We start from the raw sequence: 18,702 nt of genomic DNA, 5'->3' as shown, positions 1-18,702 counted from the left end.
ACCTCCGGTACCAACAGCCCCGCCCAGACGGTCTACTTCTTCTGGGGCTGAAGGAGCAGCTTCATTCTGCAGCTGCATTCCGGCCTGCATTTTGCAATCAGGCCTTTCTGGAAGACCTTTGCAGCCGAATACCGAGCTATGGATTCAATCCATAGCTCAGGGCTACAGAGGTCTTGCAGAAGCTATGGATTCAATCCATAGCTTGGTTCTCAGCTACAGTGGCCTTCTGGAAAGGCCTGTGACTGAAAAATGCAGGCCTGGCTGCAGAGGACGCTGCAGAAGAAATGGGCCAGCGAGGAAAGGCCTGGCTGCAAGGTAAGTGGGTGTGGGGCGCATAGGGCAGATCCATCCCCCACCCCTGCCCTAGCTTGATTTTTAGGTGTGTGCCTTGCCCCAAAACTAGGGCTTATTTTGGGGGTAGGGCTTATATTAGTTCTTCTTGTGGCTTCTCTGATTTCCTGGCCATCATTCTACTTTGGAGCACAAAAGCCAATTTATCTTTTAAGAGTAAAGTGGCATGGCCATTTTCTTCTCTGTCCAATCTACCATATAAGGAATAGCCTTCAGATATCTTTTACAGATTCTTGAAGGTAGTTAAGACATGCTTCACTTGAGAGGAGCTCTTAATCCTGAACTCTCCAAAACAAAATTTCACCCGAGTTGATTAGACTGTGGCAGAATAGAAATGGGATAGGCTAACAAGTTCTATTAGCTTTCCAACTTTACAGTTCAGGTGAGTTCTCCATTAAGTTACTACTCAATTGCGTAACACACAAATTTTCTATAAACCCAACACGTATCAGAGTAAGGGGAGTCTTTTTAAAAAATCTATTGTGGATTTTCCTACTTTCCCAACACACAGATATATATTGCTTGTTGCAAGGCTACGTAGCAATAGCTAAGGTCTAGCTCAGTAGTTCTCAACCTTTCTAATGCTGCGACCCCATAATACAGTTCCCCATGTTGTGGTGACCCCCTAACCACTTATACATCACCGGGTGCCAGGGGCGTGGCCAAAGAAAAGGGGGGGAAATGGCGGACAGCCTTGTTTGGTGACCCCCGTGAAATGGTTGTTCGACCCCAAATGGGGTCCCAACCCACAGGTTGAGAACCACTGAGTTAGGGTTAGGTCACCATGAACTGATAGAGCAAAATGGACATCGCCAACAAACTCGGAATACTTGAGTATGGTTAGGAGCAAACTTACTTTTGTAGGCTACCCTATCTATCTTTCCTGGTAAAATTCATGGGAAAATCCCATTGGAGGAAAATTCCACTTAGAGTTAGGTCACCATGAACTCATAGAGAAATAGGGACATCGCCCAGAAACTCGGAATACTTGGGTATGGTTAGGAGCGTACTTCCTTTTGTAGGCTGCCCTATCGATCTTTCCTGGTAAAATACATGGGAAAATTACATAGTGGGAAAATTCCACTTAGGGTTAGGGTTAGGTCACCATGAACTCATAGAGCAAAATGGGCACCGCCAACAAATTCGGAATACTTGGGTATGGTTAGGAGCTTACTTACTTTTGTAGGCTGCCCTATCTATCTTTCCTGGTAAAATACATGGCAAAATTACATATTGGGAAAATTCCACGAAGGGTTAGGGTTAGATCACCATGAACTCATACAGCAAAATGGACATCGCCAAAAAACTCGGAATACTTGTGTATGGTTAGGAGCATACATACGTTTGTAGGCTGCCCTATCTTTCCTGGGAAAATACATGGGAAAATCCCATTAGAGGAAAATTCCACTTAGGGTTATGGTTATGTCAAAATGAACTCATAGAGAAAAATGGACATTGCCAACAAACTCGGAATACTTGGGTATGGTTAGGAGCGTACTGACTTTTGTAGGCTACCCTATCTGTCTTTCCTGGTAAAATTCATGGGAAAATCCCATTGGACGAAAATTCCACTTAAGGATAGGTCACCATGAACTCATAGAGAAATAGGGACATCACCCAGAAACTCGGAATACTTGGGTATCGTTAGGAGCGTACTTATTTTTGTACGCTGCCCTATCTATCTTTCCTGCTAAAATAACATAGTGGGAAAATTCCACTTAGGGTTAGGGTTAGGTCACCATGAACTCATAGAGCAAAATGGACATCGTCAACAAACACGGAGTGCTTGGGTATGGTTAGGGAGGCATTTACTTTTGTAGGCTACCATATCTATCTTTCGTGGTAAAAAACATGGGAAAATCCCATTGGATGAAAATTCCATTTAGGTTTAGGGTTAGGTCACCATGAACTCATAGAGCAAAAGGGACATCGCCAACATACTCGGAATGCTTGGGTATGGTTAGGAGCGTACTTCCTTTTGTAGGCTGCCCTATCGATCTTTCCTGGTAAAATACATGGGAACATTACATAGTGGGAAAATTCCACCTGGGGTTAGGGTTAGGTCACCATGAACTTATAAAGCAAAATGGACATCGCCAACAAACTCGGAACACATCGGTAAGGTTAGGAGCGTACTTACTTTTGTAGGCTGCCCTATCGATCTTTCCTGGTAAAATACTTGGGAAAATTACATAGTGGGAAAATTCAACTTAGGGTTAGGGTTAGGTCACCATGAACTCATAGAGCAAAATGGACATCGCCAATAAACTCGGAATACTTGGGTATAGTTAGAAGCGAACGTATTTTTGTGGGCTACCCTATATATCTTTCCTGGTAAAATACATGGGAAAATCCCATTGGAGGAAAATTCCACGTAGGGTTAGGGTTAGGTCACCATGAACTCATAGAGAAAAATGGACATCGCCCAAAAACACGGAATACTTGGGTATGATTAGGAGCGTACACACTTTTGTAGGCTGCCCTATCTATCTTCCCTGGTAAAATACATGGAAAAATCCCATTAGAGGAAAATTCCACTTAGGGTTATGGTTAGGTCAACATGAACTCATAGAGAAAAATGGACATCGCCAACAAACCCGGAATACTTGGGTATGTTTAGGAGCGTACTTACTTTTGTAGGCTACCCTATCTATCTTTCCGGGTAAAATTCATGGGAAAATCCCATTGGAGGAAAATTCCACTTAGGGTTGGCTCAACATGAACTCATAGAGAAAACTGGACATCGCCAACAAACTCGGAATACTTGGGTATGGTTAGGAGCGTACTTCCTTTTGTAGGCTGCCCTATATATCTTTCCTTGTAAAATATATGGGAAAATTACATAGTGGGAAAATTCCACTTAGGGTTAGGGTTAGGTCACCATGACCTCATAGAGAAAAATGGACATCGCCAACAAACCCGGAATACTTGGGTATGGTTAGGAGCGTACTTCCTTTTGTAGGCTGCCCTATCGATCTTTCCTGGTAAAATACATGGGAACATTACATAGTGGGAAAATTCAACCTGGGGTTAGGGTTAGGTCACCATGAACTTATAAAGCAAAATGGACATCGCCAACAAACTCGGAACACATCGATAAGGTTAGGAGCGTACTTACTTTTGTAGGCTGCCCTATCGATCTTTTCTGGTAAAATACTTGGGAAAATTACATAGTGGGAAAATTCAACTTAGGGTTAGGGTTAGGTCACCATGAACTCATAGAGCAAAATGGACATCGCCAACAAACTCGGAATACTTGGGTATGATTAGGAGCGTACGCACTTTTGTAGGCTGCCCTATCTATCTTTCCTGGTAAAATACATGGGAAAATCCCATTAGAGCAAAATTCTACTTAGGGTTATAGTTCGGTCAACATGAACTCATAGAGCAAAATGGACACCGCCAACAAACTCGGAATACTTGGGTATGGTTAGGAGCGTACTTAGTTTCGTAGGCTACCCTATCTATCTTTCCTGGTAAAATACATGGAAAAATCCCATTGGAGGAAAATTCCATGTAGGGTTAGGGTTAGGTCACCATGAACTCATAGAGCAAAATGGACATCGCCAACAAACTTGGAATACTTGGGTATGGTTAGGAGTGTACTTACTTTTGTAGGCTACCCTATCTATCTTTCCTGGTAAAATTCATGGGAAAATCCCATTGGAGGAAAATTCCATTTAGGGTTAGGTCACCATGAACTCATAGAGAAATAGGGACATCGCCAAGAAACTCGGAATACTTGGGTATGGTTAGGAGCGTACTTCCTTTTGTAGGCTACCCTATCGATCTTTCCAAGTAAAATACATGGGAAAATCCCATTAGAGCAAAATTCTACTTAGGGTTATGGTTCGGTCAACATGAACTCATAGAGCAAGATGGACACCGCCAACAAACTCGGAATACTTGGGTATGGTTAGGAGCGTACTTACTTTTGTAGGCTACCCTATCTATCTTTCCGGGTAAAATTCATGGGAAAATCCCATTGGAGGAAAATTCCACTTAGGGTTAGCTCAACATGAACTCATAGAGAAAACTGGACATCGCCAACAAACTCGGAATACTTGGGTATGGTTAGGAACGTACTTCCTTTTGTAGGCTACCCTATCGATCTTTCCTAGTAAAATACATGGGAAAATTCCATTTAGGGATCGGGTTAGGTCACCATGACCTCATAGAGCAAAATGGACATGGCCAACAAACTCGGAATACTTGGGTATGATTAGGAGCGTACACACTTTTGTAGGCTGCCCTATCTATCTTTCCTGGTAAAATACATGGGAAAATCCCATTAGAGCAAAATTCTACTTAGGGTTATGGTTCGGTCAACATGAACTCATAGAGCAAAATGGACACCGCCAACAAACTCGGAATACTTGGGTATGGTTAGGAGCGTACTTACTTTTGTAGGCTGCCCTATATATCTTTCCTTGTAAAATATATGGGAAAATTACATAGTGGGAAAATTCCACGTAGGGTTAGGGTTAGGTCACCATGACCTCATAGAGCAATATGGACATCGCCAACAAACTCGGAATACTTGGGTATGGTTACGAGCGTACTTATTTTTGTAGACTGCCCTATCGATCTTTCGTAGTAAAATACATGGGAAAATTCCATTTAGGGTTACGCTTAGGTCACCATGAACTCATAGAGCAAAATGGACATCACCAACAAACTCGGAATACTTGGGTATGGTTAGGAGCGTACTTACTTTTGTAGGCTGCCCTATCTATCTTTCCTGGTAAAATACATGGGAAAAATACATAGTGGGAAAATTCCACTTAGGGTTAAGGTTAGGTCACCATGAACTCATACAGCAAAATGGACATCGTCAACATATTTGGAGTGCTTGGGTATGGTAAGGGGAGCATTTACTTTTGTGGGCTGCCCTATCTATCTTTCCTGGTAAAATACAAGGGGAAAATCCCGTTGGAGGAAAATTCCACTTAGGGTTAGGTCACCATGAACTCATAGAGAAATAGGGACATCACCCAGAAACTCGGAATACTTGGGTATCGTTAGGAGTGTACTTACTTTTCTACGCTGCCCTATCTATCTTTCCTGGTAAAATACATGGGAAAATTACATAGTGGGAAAATTCCACTTAGGGTTAGGGTTAGGTCACCATGAACTCATAGAGCAAAATGGACATTGTGAACAAACACGTAGTGCTTGGGTATGGTTAGGGGGGCATTGACTTTCGTAGGCTACCCTATCTATCTTTCCTGGTAAAATACATGGAAAAATCCCATTGGAAGAAAATTCCATGTAGGGTTAGGGTTAGGTCACCATGAACTCATAGAGCAAAATGGACATCGCCAACAAACTCGGAATACTTGGGTATGGTTAGGAGTGTACTTACTTGTGTAGGCTACCCTATCTATCTTTCCTGGTAAAATTCATAGGAAAATCCCATGGGAGGAAAATTCCATTTAGGGTTAGGTCACCATGAACTCATAGAGAAATAGGGACATCACCCAGAAACTCGGAATACTTGGGTATCGTTAGGAGTGTACTTACTTTTCTACGCTGCCCTATCTATCTTTCCTGGTAAAATACATGGGAAAATTACATAGTGGGAAAATTCCACTTAGGGTTAGGGTTAGGTCACCATGAACTCATAGAGCAAAATGGACATTGTCAACAAACACGGAGTGCTTGGGTATGGTTAGGGGGGCATTGACTTTCGTAGGCTACCCTATCTATCTTTCCTGGTAAAATACATGGAAAAATCCCATTGGAAGAAAATTCCATGTAGGGTTAGGGTTAGGTCACCATAAACTCATAGAGCAAAATGGACATCGCCAACAAACTCGGAATACTTGGGTATGGTTAGGAGTGTACTTACTTGTGTAGGCTACCCTATCTATCTTTCCTGGTAAAATTCATAGGAAAATCCCATTGGAGGAAAATTCCATTTAGGGTTAGGTCACCATGAACTCATAGAGAAATAGGGACATCGCCAAGAAACTCGGAATACTTGGGTATGGTTAGGAGCGTACTTCCTTTTGTAGGCTGCCCTATCGATCTTTCTTGGTAAAATACATGGGAAAATTACATAGTGGGAAAATTCCACTTGGGGTTAGGTCACCATGAACTCCTAGAGCATAATGGACAACACCAACAAACTCGGAGTGCTTGAGTATGGTTAGGAGAGCACTAACTTTTGAAGCCTGCCCTATCTACCTTTCCTGGTAAAATACATGGGAAAATCCCATTGGAGGAAAATTCCACTTAGGGTTAGGGTTAGGTTGCCATAAACTCATAGAGCAAAATGGACATCACCAACAAACTCGGAATACTTGGGTATGGTTAGGAGCGTACTTACTTTTGTAGGCTGCCCTATCTATCTTTCCTGGTAAAATACATGGGAAAAATACATAGTGGGAAAATTCCACTTAGGGTTAGGGTTAGGTCACCATGAACTCATACAGCAAAATGGACATCGTCAACATATTTGGAGTGCTTGGGTATGGTAAGGGGAGCATTTACTTTTGTGGGCTGCCCTATCTATCTTTCCTGGTAAAATACAAGGGGAAAATCCCGTTGGAGGAAAATTCCACTTAGGGTTAGGTCACCATGAACTCATAGAGAAATAGGGACATCACCCAGAAACTCGGAATACTTGGGTATCGTTAGGAGTGTACTTACTTTTCTACGCTGCCCTATCTATCTTTCCTGGTCAAATACATGGGAAAATTACATAGTGGGAAAATTCCACTTAGGGTTAGGGTTAGGTCACCATGAACTCATAGAGCAAAATGGACATTGTCAACAAACACGTAGTGCTTGGGTATGGTTAGGGGGGCATTGACTTTCGTAGGCTACCCTATCTATCTTTGTGGTAAAATACATGGAAAAATGCCATTGGAAGAAAATTCCATGTAGGGTTAGGGTTAGGTCACCATGAACTCATAGAGCAAAATGGACATCGCCAACAAACTCGGAATACTTGGGTATGGTTAGGAGTGTACTTACTTGTGTAGGCTACCCTATCTATCTTTCCTGGTAAAATTCATAGGAAAATCCCATTGGAGGAAAATTCCATTTAGGGTTAGGTCACCATGAACTCATAGAGAAATAGGGACATCGCCAAGAAACTCGGAATACTTGGGTATGGTTAGGAGCGTACTTCCTTTTGTAGGCTGCCCTATCGATCTTTCTTGGTAAAATACATGGGAAAATTACATAGTGGGAAAATTCCACTTGGGGTTAGGTCACCATGAACTCCTAGAGCATAATGGACAACACCAACAAACTCGGAGTGCTTGAGTATGGTTAGGAGAGCACTAACTTTTGAAGCCTGCCCTATCTATCTTTCCTGGTAAAATACATGGGAAAATCCCATTGGAGGAAAATTCCACTTAGGGTTAGGGTTAGGTCGCCATAAACTCATAGAGCAAAATGGACATCACCAACAAACTCGGAATACTTGGGTATGGTTAGGAGCGTACTTACTTTTGTAGGCTGCCCTATCTATCTTTCCTGGTAAAATACATGGGAAAAATACAGAGTGGGAAAATTCCACTTAGGGTTAGGGTTAGGTCACCATGAACTCATACAGCAAAATGGACATCGTCAACATATTTGGAGTGCTTGGGTATGGTAAGGGGAGCATTTACTTTTGTGGGCTGCCCTATCTATCTTTCCTGGTAAAATACAAGGGGAAAATCCCGTTGGAGGAAAATTCCACTTAGGGTTAATGTTAGGTCACCATAAACTCATAGAGCAAAATGGACATCGCTAACAAATTTGGAGTGCTTGGGTATTGTTAGGAGCGTACTTACTTTTGTAGGCTGCCCTATCTATCATTCCTGGTAAAATACATGGGAAAATTCCATAATGGGAAAATTCCAGTTAGAGTTAGGGTTAGGTCACCATGAACTCATAGAGCAAAATGGGCATCGCCAACAAACTCGGAATACTTGGGTATGGTTAGGAGCGTACTTACTTTTGTAGGCTGCCCTATCTATCTTTCCTGGTAAAATACATGGGAAAATTACATATTGGGAAAATTCCACGAAGGGTTAGGGTTAGGTCACCATGAACTCATACAGCAAAATGGACATCGCCAAAAAACTCGGAATACTTGTGTATGTTTAGGAGCATACATACGTTTGTAGGCTGCCCTATCTTTCCTGGGAAAATACATGGGAAAATCCCATTAGAGGAAAATTCCACTTAGGGTTATGGTTATGTCAAAATGAACTCATAGAGAAAAATGGACATTGCCAACAAACTCGGAATACTTGGGTATGGTTAGGAGCGTACTTCCCTTTGTAGGCTGCCATATCGGTCTTTCCTGGTAAAATACATGGGAAAATTACATAGTGGGAAAATTCCACTTGGGGTTAGGTCACCATGAACTTCTAGAGCATAATGGACAACCCCAACAAACTCGGAGTGCTTGAGTATGGTTAGGAGAGCACTAACTTTTGAAGCCTGCCCTATCTATCTTTCCTGGTAAAATACATGGGAAAATCCCATTGGAGGAAAATTCCACTTAGGGTTAGGGTTAGGTCACCATGAACTCATAAACCAAAATGGACATCGCGAATAAACTCGGCGTGCTTGGGTATGGTTAGGGGGGCATTTACTTTTGTAGGCTACCCTATCTATCTTTCCTGGTAAAATACATGGGAAAATCCCATTGGAGGAAAATTCCACGTAGGGTTAGCTTAGGTCACCATAAACCCATAGAGCAAAATGGACATCACCAACAAATTTGGAGTGCTTGGGTATGATTAGGAGCGTACTTACTTTTGAAGGCTGCCTCATCTATCATACCTGGTAAACTACATGGGAAAATTTCATAATGGGAAAATTCCAGTTAGGGTTAGGGCAGTGCTTCTCAATTATTTTCTTTCATGCCCCCCTAGGAAGAAGAAAACATTACACGTCCCCCGCGCGACTGTCTATTCAATCGGGTCCTTTGCGTATGTCACGTGCATCCAATATGGCAGTATTTGCCGAGGTCAAACGAGACCCCCTTTACGGAGCCTCGCGCCCCCCCTGGGTGGCCCGCCCCACTATTTGAAAAGCACTGCCCTAAGTGGAATTTTCCCAATATGTAATTTTCCCATGTATTTTACCAGGAAAGACCGATAGGGCAGCCTACAAAAGGAAGTACGCGCCTTACCATTCCCAAGTATTCCGAGTTTCTGGGCGATGTCCCTATTTCTCTATGAGTTCATGGTGACCTAACCCTAAGTGGAATTTTCCCACTATGTAATTTTCCCATGTATTTTACCAGGAAAGATCGATAGGGCAGACTAAAAAAGGAAGTACGCTCCTAACCATACCCAAGAATTCCGAGTTTGTTGGCGATATCCGTTTTGCTCTATGAGTTCATGGTGACCTAACCCTAACCCTACGTGGAATTTTCCTCCAATGGGATTTTCCCATGTATTTTACCAGGAAAGATATAAAGGGTAGCCTACAAAAGTACGTCCAGTCCTAACCATACCCAAGTATTCCAAGTTTGTTGGCGATGTCCATTTTGCTCTATGAGTTCATGGTGACCTAACCCTAAGTGGAATTTTCCACTATGTAATTTTCTCATGTATTTTACCAGGAAAGATTGATAGGGCAGCCTACAAAAGGACGTACGCTCCTAACCATAACCAAGTATTCCGGGTTTCTTGGCAATATCCCTATTTCTCTATGAGTTCATGGTGACCTAACCCTAAGTGGAATTTTCCTACAATGGGATTTTCCCATGAATTTTACCAGGAAAGATAGATAGGGTAGCCTACAAAAGTAAGTACGCTCCTAATCATACCCAAGTTTTCCAAGTTTGTTCGTGATGTCCCTATTTCTCTATGAGTTCATGGTGACCTAACCCTAAGTGGAATTTTCCCACTATGTAATTTTCCCATGTATTTTACGAGGAAAGATCGATAGGGCAGACTAAAAAAGGAAGTACGCTCCTAACCATACCCAAGCATTCCGAGTTTGTTGGCGATATCTGTTTTGCTCTATGAGTTCATGGTGACCTAACCCTAACCCTACGTGGAATTTTCCTCCAATGGGATTTTCCCATGTATTTTATCAGGAAAGATCGACAGGGCAGCCTACAAAAGTAAGTCCGCTCCTAACCATACCCAAGTATTCCGAGTTTGTTGGCGATGTCCATTTTGCTCTATGAGTTTATGGTGACCTAACCCTAACCCTAAGTGGAATTTTCCAATTATGTAATTTTCCCATGTATTTTACCAGGAAAGATAGATAGGGTAGCCTACAAAAGTAAGTACGCTCCTAACCATACCCAAGTATTCCGAGTTTGTTGGCGATGTCCATTTTGCTCTATCAGTTCATGGTGACCTAACCCTAACCCTACGTGAAATTTTACTCCAATGGGATTTTCCCATGTATTTTACCAGGAAAGATAGGGTAGCCTATAAAAGTAAATGCCCCCCTAACCATACCCAAGCACTCCAAGTTTATTTGCAATGTCCATTTTGCTCTATGAGTTCATGGTGACCTAACCCTAACCCTAAGTGGAATTTTCCGACTATGTAATTTTCCCATGTATTTTACTTGGAAAGATATATAGGGCAGCCTAGAAAAGTAAGTACGCTCCTAACCATACCCAAGCACTCCAAATTTGTTGGCGATGTCCATTTTGCTCTATGAGTTTATGGTGACCTAACACTAACCCTAAGTGGAATTTTCCTCCAACGGGATTTTCCCCTTGTATTTTATCAGGAAAGATAGGTAGGGCAGCCTACAAAAGTTAATGCCCCCCTTACCATACCCGAGCACTCGAAATATGTTGACGATGTCCATTTTGCTGTATGAGTTCATGGTGACCTAACTCTAACCCTAAGTGGAATTTTCCCACTATGTATTTTTCCCATGTATTTTACCAGGAAATATAGATAGGGCAGCCTTCAAAAGGAAGTATGCTCCTAACCATACCCAAGTATTCCGAGTTTGTTGGTGATGTCCATTTTGCTCTATGAGTTTATGGCGACCTAACCCTAACCCTAAGTGGAATTTTCCTCCAATAGGATTTTCCCATGTATTTTACCAGGAAAGATAGATAGGGCAGCCTACAAAAGGAAGTACGCTCCTAACCATACTCAAGCACTCCAAGTTTGTTGGTGTTGTCCATTTTGTTCTATGAGTTCATGGTGACCTAACCCTAACCCTAAGTGGAATTTTCCTCCAATGGGATTTTCCCATGAATTTTACCAGGAAAGATAGATAGGGTAGCCTACAAAAGTAAGTACGCTCCTAACCATACCCAAGCACTCCAAGTTTATTCGTGATGTCCATTTTGCTCTATGAGTTCATGATGACCTAACCCTAACCCTAAGTGGAATTTTCCGACTATGTAATTTTCCCATGTATTTTACTTGGAAAGATATATAGGGCAGCCTACAAAAGTAAGTACGCTCCTAACCATACCCAAGCACTCCAAATATGTTGGCGATGTCCATTTTGCTCTATAAGTTTATGGTGACCTAACACTAACCCTACGTGGAATTTTCCTCCAATGGGATTTTCCCATGTATTTTATCAGGAAAGATAGGGTAGCCTATAAAAGTAAATGCCCCCCTAACCATACCCAAGCACTCCAAGTTTATTCGCGATGTCCATTTTGCTCTATGAGTTCATGATGACCTAACCCTAACCCTAAGTGGAATTTTCCGACTATTTAATTTTCCCATGTATTTTACTTGGAAAGATATATAGGACAGCCTACAAAAGTAAGTACGCTCCTAACCATACCCAAGCACTCCAAATATGTTGGCGATGTCCATTTTGCTCTATTAGTTTATGGTGACCTAACACTAACCCTAAGTGGAATTTTCCCACTATGTAATTTTCCCATGTATTTTACCAGGAAAGATCGATAGGGCAGCCTACAAAAGGAAGTACGCTCCTAACCATACCCAAGTATTCCGAGTTTCTTGGCTATATCCCTATTTCCCTTTGAGTTCATGGTGACCTAACCCTAGGTGGAATTTTCCTCCAGTGGGATTTTCCGATGAATTTTACCAGGAAAGATAGATAGGGTAGCTTACAAAAGTAAGTATGCTCCTAACCATACCCAAGTATTCCGGGTTTGTTGGCGATATCCATTTTGCTCTATGAGTTCATGGTGACCTAACCTAACCCTACGTGGAATTTTCCTCCAATGGGATTTTCCCATATATTTTACCAGGAAAGATAGATAGGGTAGCCTACAAAGGTAAATGCCCCCCTAACCATACCCAAGAACTCCTAGTTTATTCCCGATGTCCATTTTGCTCTATGAGTTCATGGTGACCTAACCCTACGTGGAATTTTCCTCCAATGGGATTTTCCCATGTATTTTACCAGGAAAGATATATAGGGTAGCCTACAAAAGTAAGTCCGCTCCTAACCATACCCAAGTATTCCGAGTTTGTTGCCGATGTCCATTTTGCTCTATGAGTTCATGTTGACCTAACCCTAACCCTACGTAGAAATTTCCTCCAATGGGATTTTCCCCTTGTATTTTACCTAGAAAGATAGGTAGGGCAGCCTACAAAAGTAAGTCCGCTCCTAACCATACCCAAGTATTCCGAGTTTGTTGGCGATGTCCATTTTGCTCTATGAGTTCATGGTGACCTAACCCTAACCCTAAGTGCAATTTTCCCACTATGTAATTTTCCCATGTATTTTACCAGGAAAGATCGATAGGGCAGCCTACAAAAGGAAGTACGCTCCTAACCATACCCAAGTATTCCGAGTTTCTTGGCTATATCCCTATTTCCCTATGAGTTCATGGTGACCTAACCCTAGGTGGAATTTTCCTCCAGTGGGATTTTCCGATGAATTTTACCAGGAAAGATAGATAGGGTAGCCTACAAAAGTAAGTACGCTCCTAACCATACCCAAGTATTCCGGGTTTGTTGGCGATATCCATTTTGCTCTATGAGTTCATGGTGACCTAACCTAACCCTACGTGGAATTTTCCTCCAATGGGATTTTCCCATATATTTTACCAGGAAAGATAGATAGGGTAGCCTACAAAGGTAAATGCCCCCCTAACCATACCCAAGCAGTCCTAGTTTATTCCCGATGTCCATTTTGCTCTATGAGTTCATGGTGACCTAACCCTACGTGGAATTTTCCTCCAATGGGATTTTCACATGTATTTTACCAGGAAAGATATATAGGGTAGCCTACAAAAGTAAGTCCGCTCCTAACCATACCCAAGTATTCCGAGTTTGTTGGCAATGTCCATTTTGCTCTATGAGTTCATGGTGACCTAACCCTAACCCTAAGTGGAATTTTCCCACTATGTAATTTTCCCATGTATTTTACCAGGAAAGATCGATAGGGAAGCCTACAAAAGTAAGTCCGCTCCTAACCATACCCAAGTATTCCGAGTTTGTTGGCGATATCCATTTTGCTCTATTAGTTCATGGTGACCTAACCTAACCCTACGTGGAATTTTCCTCCAATGGGATTTTCCCATATATTTTACCAGGAAAGATAGATATGGTAGCCTACAAAGGTAAATGCCCCCCTAACCATACCCAAGCACTCCGAGTTTATTCGCGATGTCCATTTTGCTGTATGAGTTCATGGTGACCTAACCCTAACCCTAAATGGAATTTTCCGACTATGTAATTTTCCCATGTATTTTACTTGGAAAGTTATATAGGGCAGCCTACAAAAGTAAGTACGCTCCTAACCATACCCAAGTATTCCGAGTTTGTTGGCGATGTCCATTTTGCTCTATGAGTTCATGGTGACCTAACCCTACGTGGAATTTTCCTCCAATGGGATTTTCCCATGTATTTTACTTGGAAAGATATATAGGGCAGCCTACAAAAGTAAGTACGCTCCTAAACATACCCAAGCACTCCAAATTTGTTGGCGATGTCCATTTTGCTCTATGAGTGCATGGTGACCTAACCCTAACCCTAAGTGGAATTTTCCCACTATGTAATTTTCCCATATATTTTACCAGGAAAGATCGATAGGGCAGCGTACAAAAGGAAGTACGCTCCTAAACATACCCAAGTATTCCGAGTTTCTTGGCTATATCCCTATTTCCCTATGAGTTCATGGTGACCTAACCCTAGGTGGAATTTTCCTCCAGTGGGATTTTCCCATGAATTTTACCAGGAAAGATAGATAGGGTAGCCTACAAAAGTAAGTACGCTCCTAACCATACCCAAGTATTCCGGGTTTGTTAGCGATATCCATTTTGCTCTATGAGTTCATGGTGACCTAACCTAACCCTACGTGGAATTTTCCTCCAATGGGATTTTCCCATATATTTTACCAGGAAAGATAGATATGGTAGCCTACAAAGGTAAATACCCCCCTAACCATACCCAAGCACTCCGAGTTTATTCGCAATGTCCATTTTGCTGTATGGGTTCATGGTGACCTAACCCTAACCCTAAGTGGAATTTTCCGACTATGTAATTTTCCCATGTATTTTACTTGGAAAGATATATAGGGCAGCCTACAAAAGTAAGTACGCTCCTAACCATACCCAAGTATTCCGAGTTTGTTGGCGATGTCCATTTTGCTCTATGAGTTCATGGTGACCTAACCCTATGTGGAATTTTCCTCCAATGGGATTTTCCCATGTATTTGACTTGGAAAGATATATAGGGCAGCCTACAAAAGGAAGTACGCTACTAAACATACCCAAGCACTCCAAATTTGTTGGCGATGTCCATTTTGCTCTATGAGTTCATGGTGACCTAACCCTAACCCTAAGTGGAATTTTCCCACTATGTAATTTTCCCATATATTTTACCAGGAAAGATTGATAGGGCAGCCTACAAAAGGAAGTACGCTCCTAACCATACCCAAGTATTCCGAGTTTCTTGGCTATATCCCTATTTCCCTATGAGTTCATGGTGACCTAACCCTAGGTGGAATTTTCGTCCAGTGGGATTTTCCCATGAATTTTACCAGGAAAGATAGATAGGGCAGCCTACAAAAGGAAGTACGCTCCTAACCATACCCAAGTATTACGAGTTTCTTGGCAATATCCCTATTTCCTTATGAGTTCATGGTGACCTAACCCTAGGTGGAATTTTCCTCCAATGGGATTTTCCCATGTATTTTACCAGGAAAGATATATAGGGTAGCCTACAAAAGTAAGTCCGCTCCTAACCATACCCAAGTATTCCGAGTTTGTTGGCGATGTCCATTTTGCTCTATGAGTTCATGGTGACCTAACCCTAACCCTAAGTGGAATTTTCCCACTATGTAATTTTCCCATATATTTTACCAGGAAAGATCGATAGGGCAGCCTACAAAAGGAAGTACGCTCCTAACCATACCCAAGTATTCCGAGTTTCTTGGCTATATCCCTATTTCCCTATGAGTTCATGGTGACCTAACCCTAGGTGGAATTTTCCTCCAGTGGGATTTTCCCATGAATTTTACCAGGAAAGATAGATAGGGCAGCCTACAAAAGGAAGTACGCTCCTAACCATACCCAAGTATTCCGAGTTTCTTGGCAATATCCCTATTTCCTTATGAGTTCATGGTGACCTAACCCTAACCCTACGTGGAATTTTCCTCCAATGGGATTTTCCCATGTATTTTACCAGGAAAGATAGATAGGGTAGCCTACAAAAGTAAATGCCCCCCTAACCATACCCAAGCACTCCTAGTTTATTCCCGATGTCCATTTTGCTCTATGAGTTCATGGTGACCTAGCCCTACGTGGAATTTTCCTCCAATGGGATTTTCCCATGAATTTTACCAGGAAAGATAGATAGGGTAGCCTTCAAAAGGAAGTACGCTCCTAACCATACCCAAGTATTCCGAGTTTGTTGGCGATGTCCATTTTGCTCTATGAGTTCATGGTGACCTAACCCTACGTGGAATTTTCCTCCAATGGGATTTTCCCATGTATTTTATCAGGAAATATAGGGTAGCCTACAAAAGTAAATGCCCCCCTAACCATACCCAAGCACTCCGAGTTTATTCGCGATGTCCATTTTGCTCTATGAGTTCATGGTGACCTAACCCTAACCCTAAGTGGAATTTTCCCACTATGTAATTTTCCCATATATTTTACCAGGAAAGATCGATAGGGCAGCCTACAAAAGGAAGTACGCTCCTAACCATACCCAAGTATTCCGAGTTTCTTGGCTATATCCCTATTTCCCTATGAGTTCATGGTGACCTAACCCTAGGCGGAATTTTCCTCCAGTGGGATTTTCCCATGAATTTTACCAGGAAAGATAGATAGGGTAGCCTACAAAAGTAAGTACGCTCCTAACCATACCCAAGTATTCCGGGTTTGTTGGCGATATCCATTTTGCTCTATGAGTTCATGGTGACCTAACCTAACCCTACGTGGAATTTTCCTCCAATGGGATTTTCCCATATATTTTACCAGGAAAGATAGATAGGGTAGCCTACAAAGGTAAATGCCCCCCTAACCATACCCAAGCACTCCGAGTTTATTCGCGATGTCCATTTTGCTGTATAAGTTCATGGTGACCTTACCCTAACCCTAAGTGGAATTTTCCGACTATGTAATTTTCCCATGTATTTTACTTGGAAAGATATATAGGGCAGCCTACAAAAGTAAGTACGCTCCTAACCATACCCAAGTATTGCGAGTTTGTTGGCAATATCCCTATTTCTCTATGAGTTCATGGTGACCTAACCCTACGTGGAATTTTCCTCCAATGGGATTTTCCCATGTATTTTACCAGGAAAGATATATAGAGTAGCCTACAAAAGGAAGTACGCTCCTAACCATACCCAAGTATTCCGAGTTTCTTGGCAATATCCCTATTTCTCTATGAGTTCATGGTGACCTAACCCTAAGTGGAATTTTCCTCCAATGGGTTTTTCCCATGAATTTTACCAGGAAAGATAGATAGGGTAGCCTACAAAAGTAAGTACGCTCCTAACCATACCCAAGTATTCCGAGTTTGTTGGCGATGTCCATTTTGCTGTATGAGTTCATGTTGACCTAACCCTAACCCTATGTTGAAATTTCCTCCAATGGGATTTTCCCATGTATTTTACCAGGAAAGATATATAGGGTAGCATACAAAAGTAAGTCCGCTCCTAACCATACCCAAGTATTCCAAGTTTGTTGGCGATGTCCATTTTGTTCTATGAGTTCATGGTGACCTAACCCTAACACTAAGTGGAATTTTCCCACTATGTAATTTTCCCATATATTTTACCAGGAAAGTTCGATAGGGCAGCCTACAAAAGGAAGTACGCTCCTAACCATACCCAAGTATTCCGAGTTTCTTGGCAATATCCCTATTTCTCTATGAGTTCATGGTGACCTAACCCTAGGTGGAATTTTCCTCCAGTGGGATTTTCCCATGAATTTTACCAGGAAAGATAGGTAGGGCAGGTTTCAAAAGTTAGTGGTCTCCTAACCATACTCAAGCACTCCGAGTTTGTTGGGGTTGTCCATTATGCTCTAGTAGTTCATGGTGACCTAACCCTAACCCTTCGTGGAATTTTCCTCCAATGGGATTTTCCCATGTATTTTATCAGGAAAGATAGGGTAGCCTACAAAAGTAAATGCCCCCCTAACCATACCCAAGCACTCCGAGTTTATTCGCGATGTCCATTTTGCTCTATGAGTTCATGATGACCTAACCCTAACCCTAAGTGGAATTTTCCCACTATGTAATTTTCCCATGTATTTTACTTGGAAAGATATATAGGGCAGCCTACAAAAGTAAGTACGCTCCTAACCATACCCAAGCACTCCAAATTTGTTGGCGATGTCCATTTTGCTCTACGATTTTATGGTTATCTAACACTAACCCTAAGTGGAATTTTCCTCCAACGGGATTTTCCCCTTGTATTTTACCAGGAAAGATAGGGCAGCCTACAAAAGTAAATGCCCCCCTTACCATACCCAAGCACTCCAAATATGTTGACGATGTCCATTTTGCTGTATGAGCTCATGGTGACCTAACCCTAACCCTAAGTGGAATTTTCCCACTATGTATTTTTCCCATTTATTTTACCAGGAAAGATAGATAGGGCAGCCTACAAAAGTAAGTACGCTCGTAACCATACCCAAGTATTCCGAGTTTGTTGGCGATGTCCATTTTGCTCTATGAGTTCATGTTGACCTAACCCTAACCCTAAGTGGAATTTTCCCACTATGTATTTTTCCCATGTATTTTACCAGGAAAGATAGATAGGGTAGACTAGAAAAGTAAGTACGCTCCTAACCATACCCAAGTATTCCGAGTTTGTTGGCGATGTCCATTTTGCTCTATGAGTTCATGTTGACCTAACCCTAACCCTAAGTGGAATTTTCCCACTATGTATTTTTCCCATGTATTTTACCAGGAAAGATAGATAGGGCAGCCTACAAAAGTAAGTTTGTTCCTAACCATA

At 42.0% G+C, this 18,702-nt stretch overlaps 1 protein-coding gene across 1 annotated transcript in view; it reads right to left on the bottom strand.

The window, feature by feature from the left end:
- Window positions 1-93, bottom strand: part of LOC120318332 (cilia- and flagella-associated protein 65-like) — a 30,563-nt gene extending 30,470 nt beyond the window's left edge. Inside the window, exon 1 of the mRNA XM_039365797.1 lies at window positions 3-93. Within this exon, the coding sequence (XP_039221731.1) occupies window positions 3-90 (88 nt within the window). The 5' untranslated portion in view covers window positions 91-93. The remainder of the gene's footprint in view (window positions 1-2) is intronic.
- Between the last annotated feature and the right edge of the window lie 18,609 nt (window positions 94-18,702).

Source organism: Crotalus tigris, unplaced genomic scaffold, assembly GCF_016545835.1.
Source record: "Crotalus tigris isolate CLP2741 ecotype Arizona unplaced genomic scaffold, ASM1654583v1 scf7180000020184.803716, whole genome shotgun sequence".
Classification (NCBI taxonomy): domain Eukaryota; kingdom Metazoa; phylum Chordata; class Lepidosauria; order Squamata; family Viperidae; genus Crotalus; species Crotalus tigris.
This window is presented reverse-complemented; position numbering and strand designations above follow the sequence as displayed.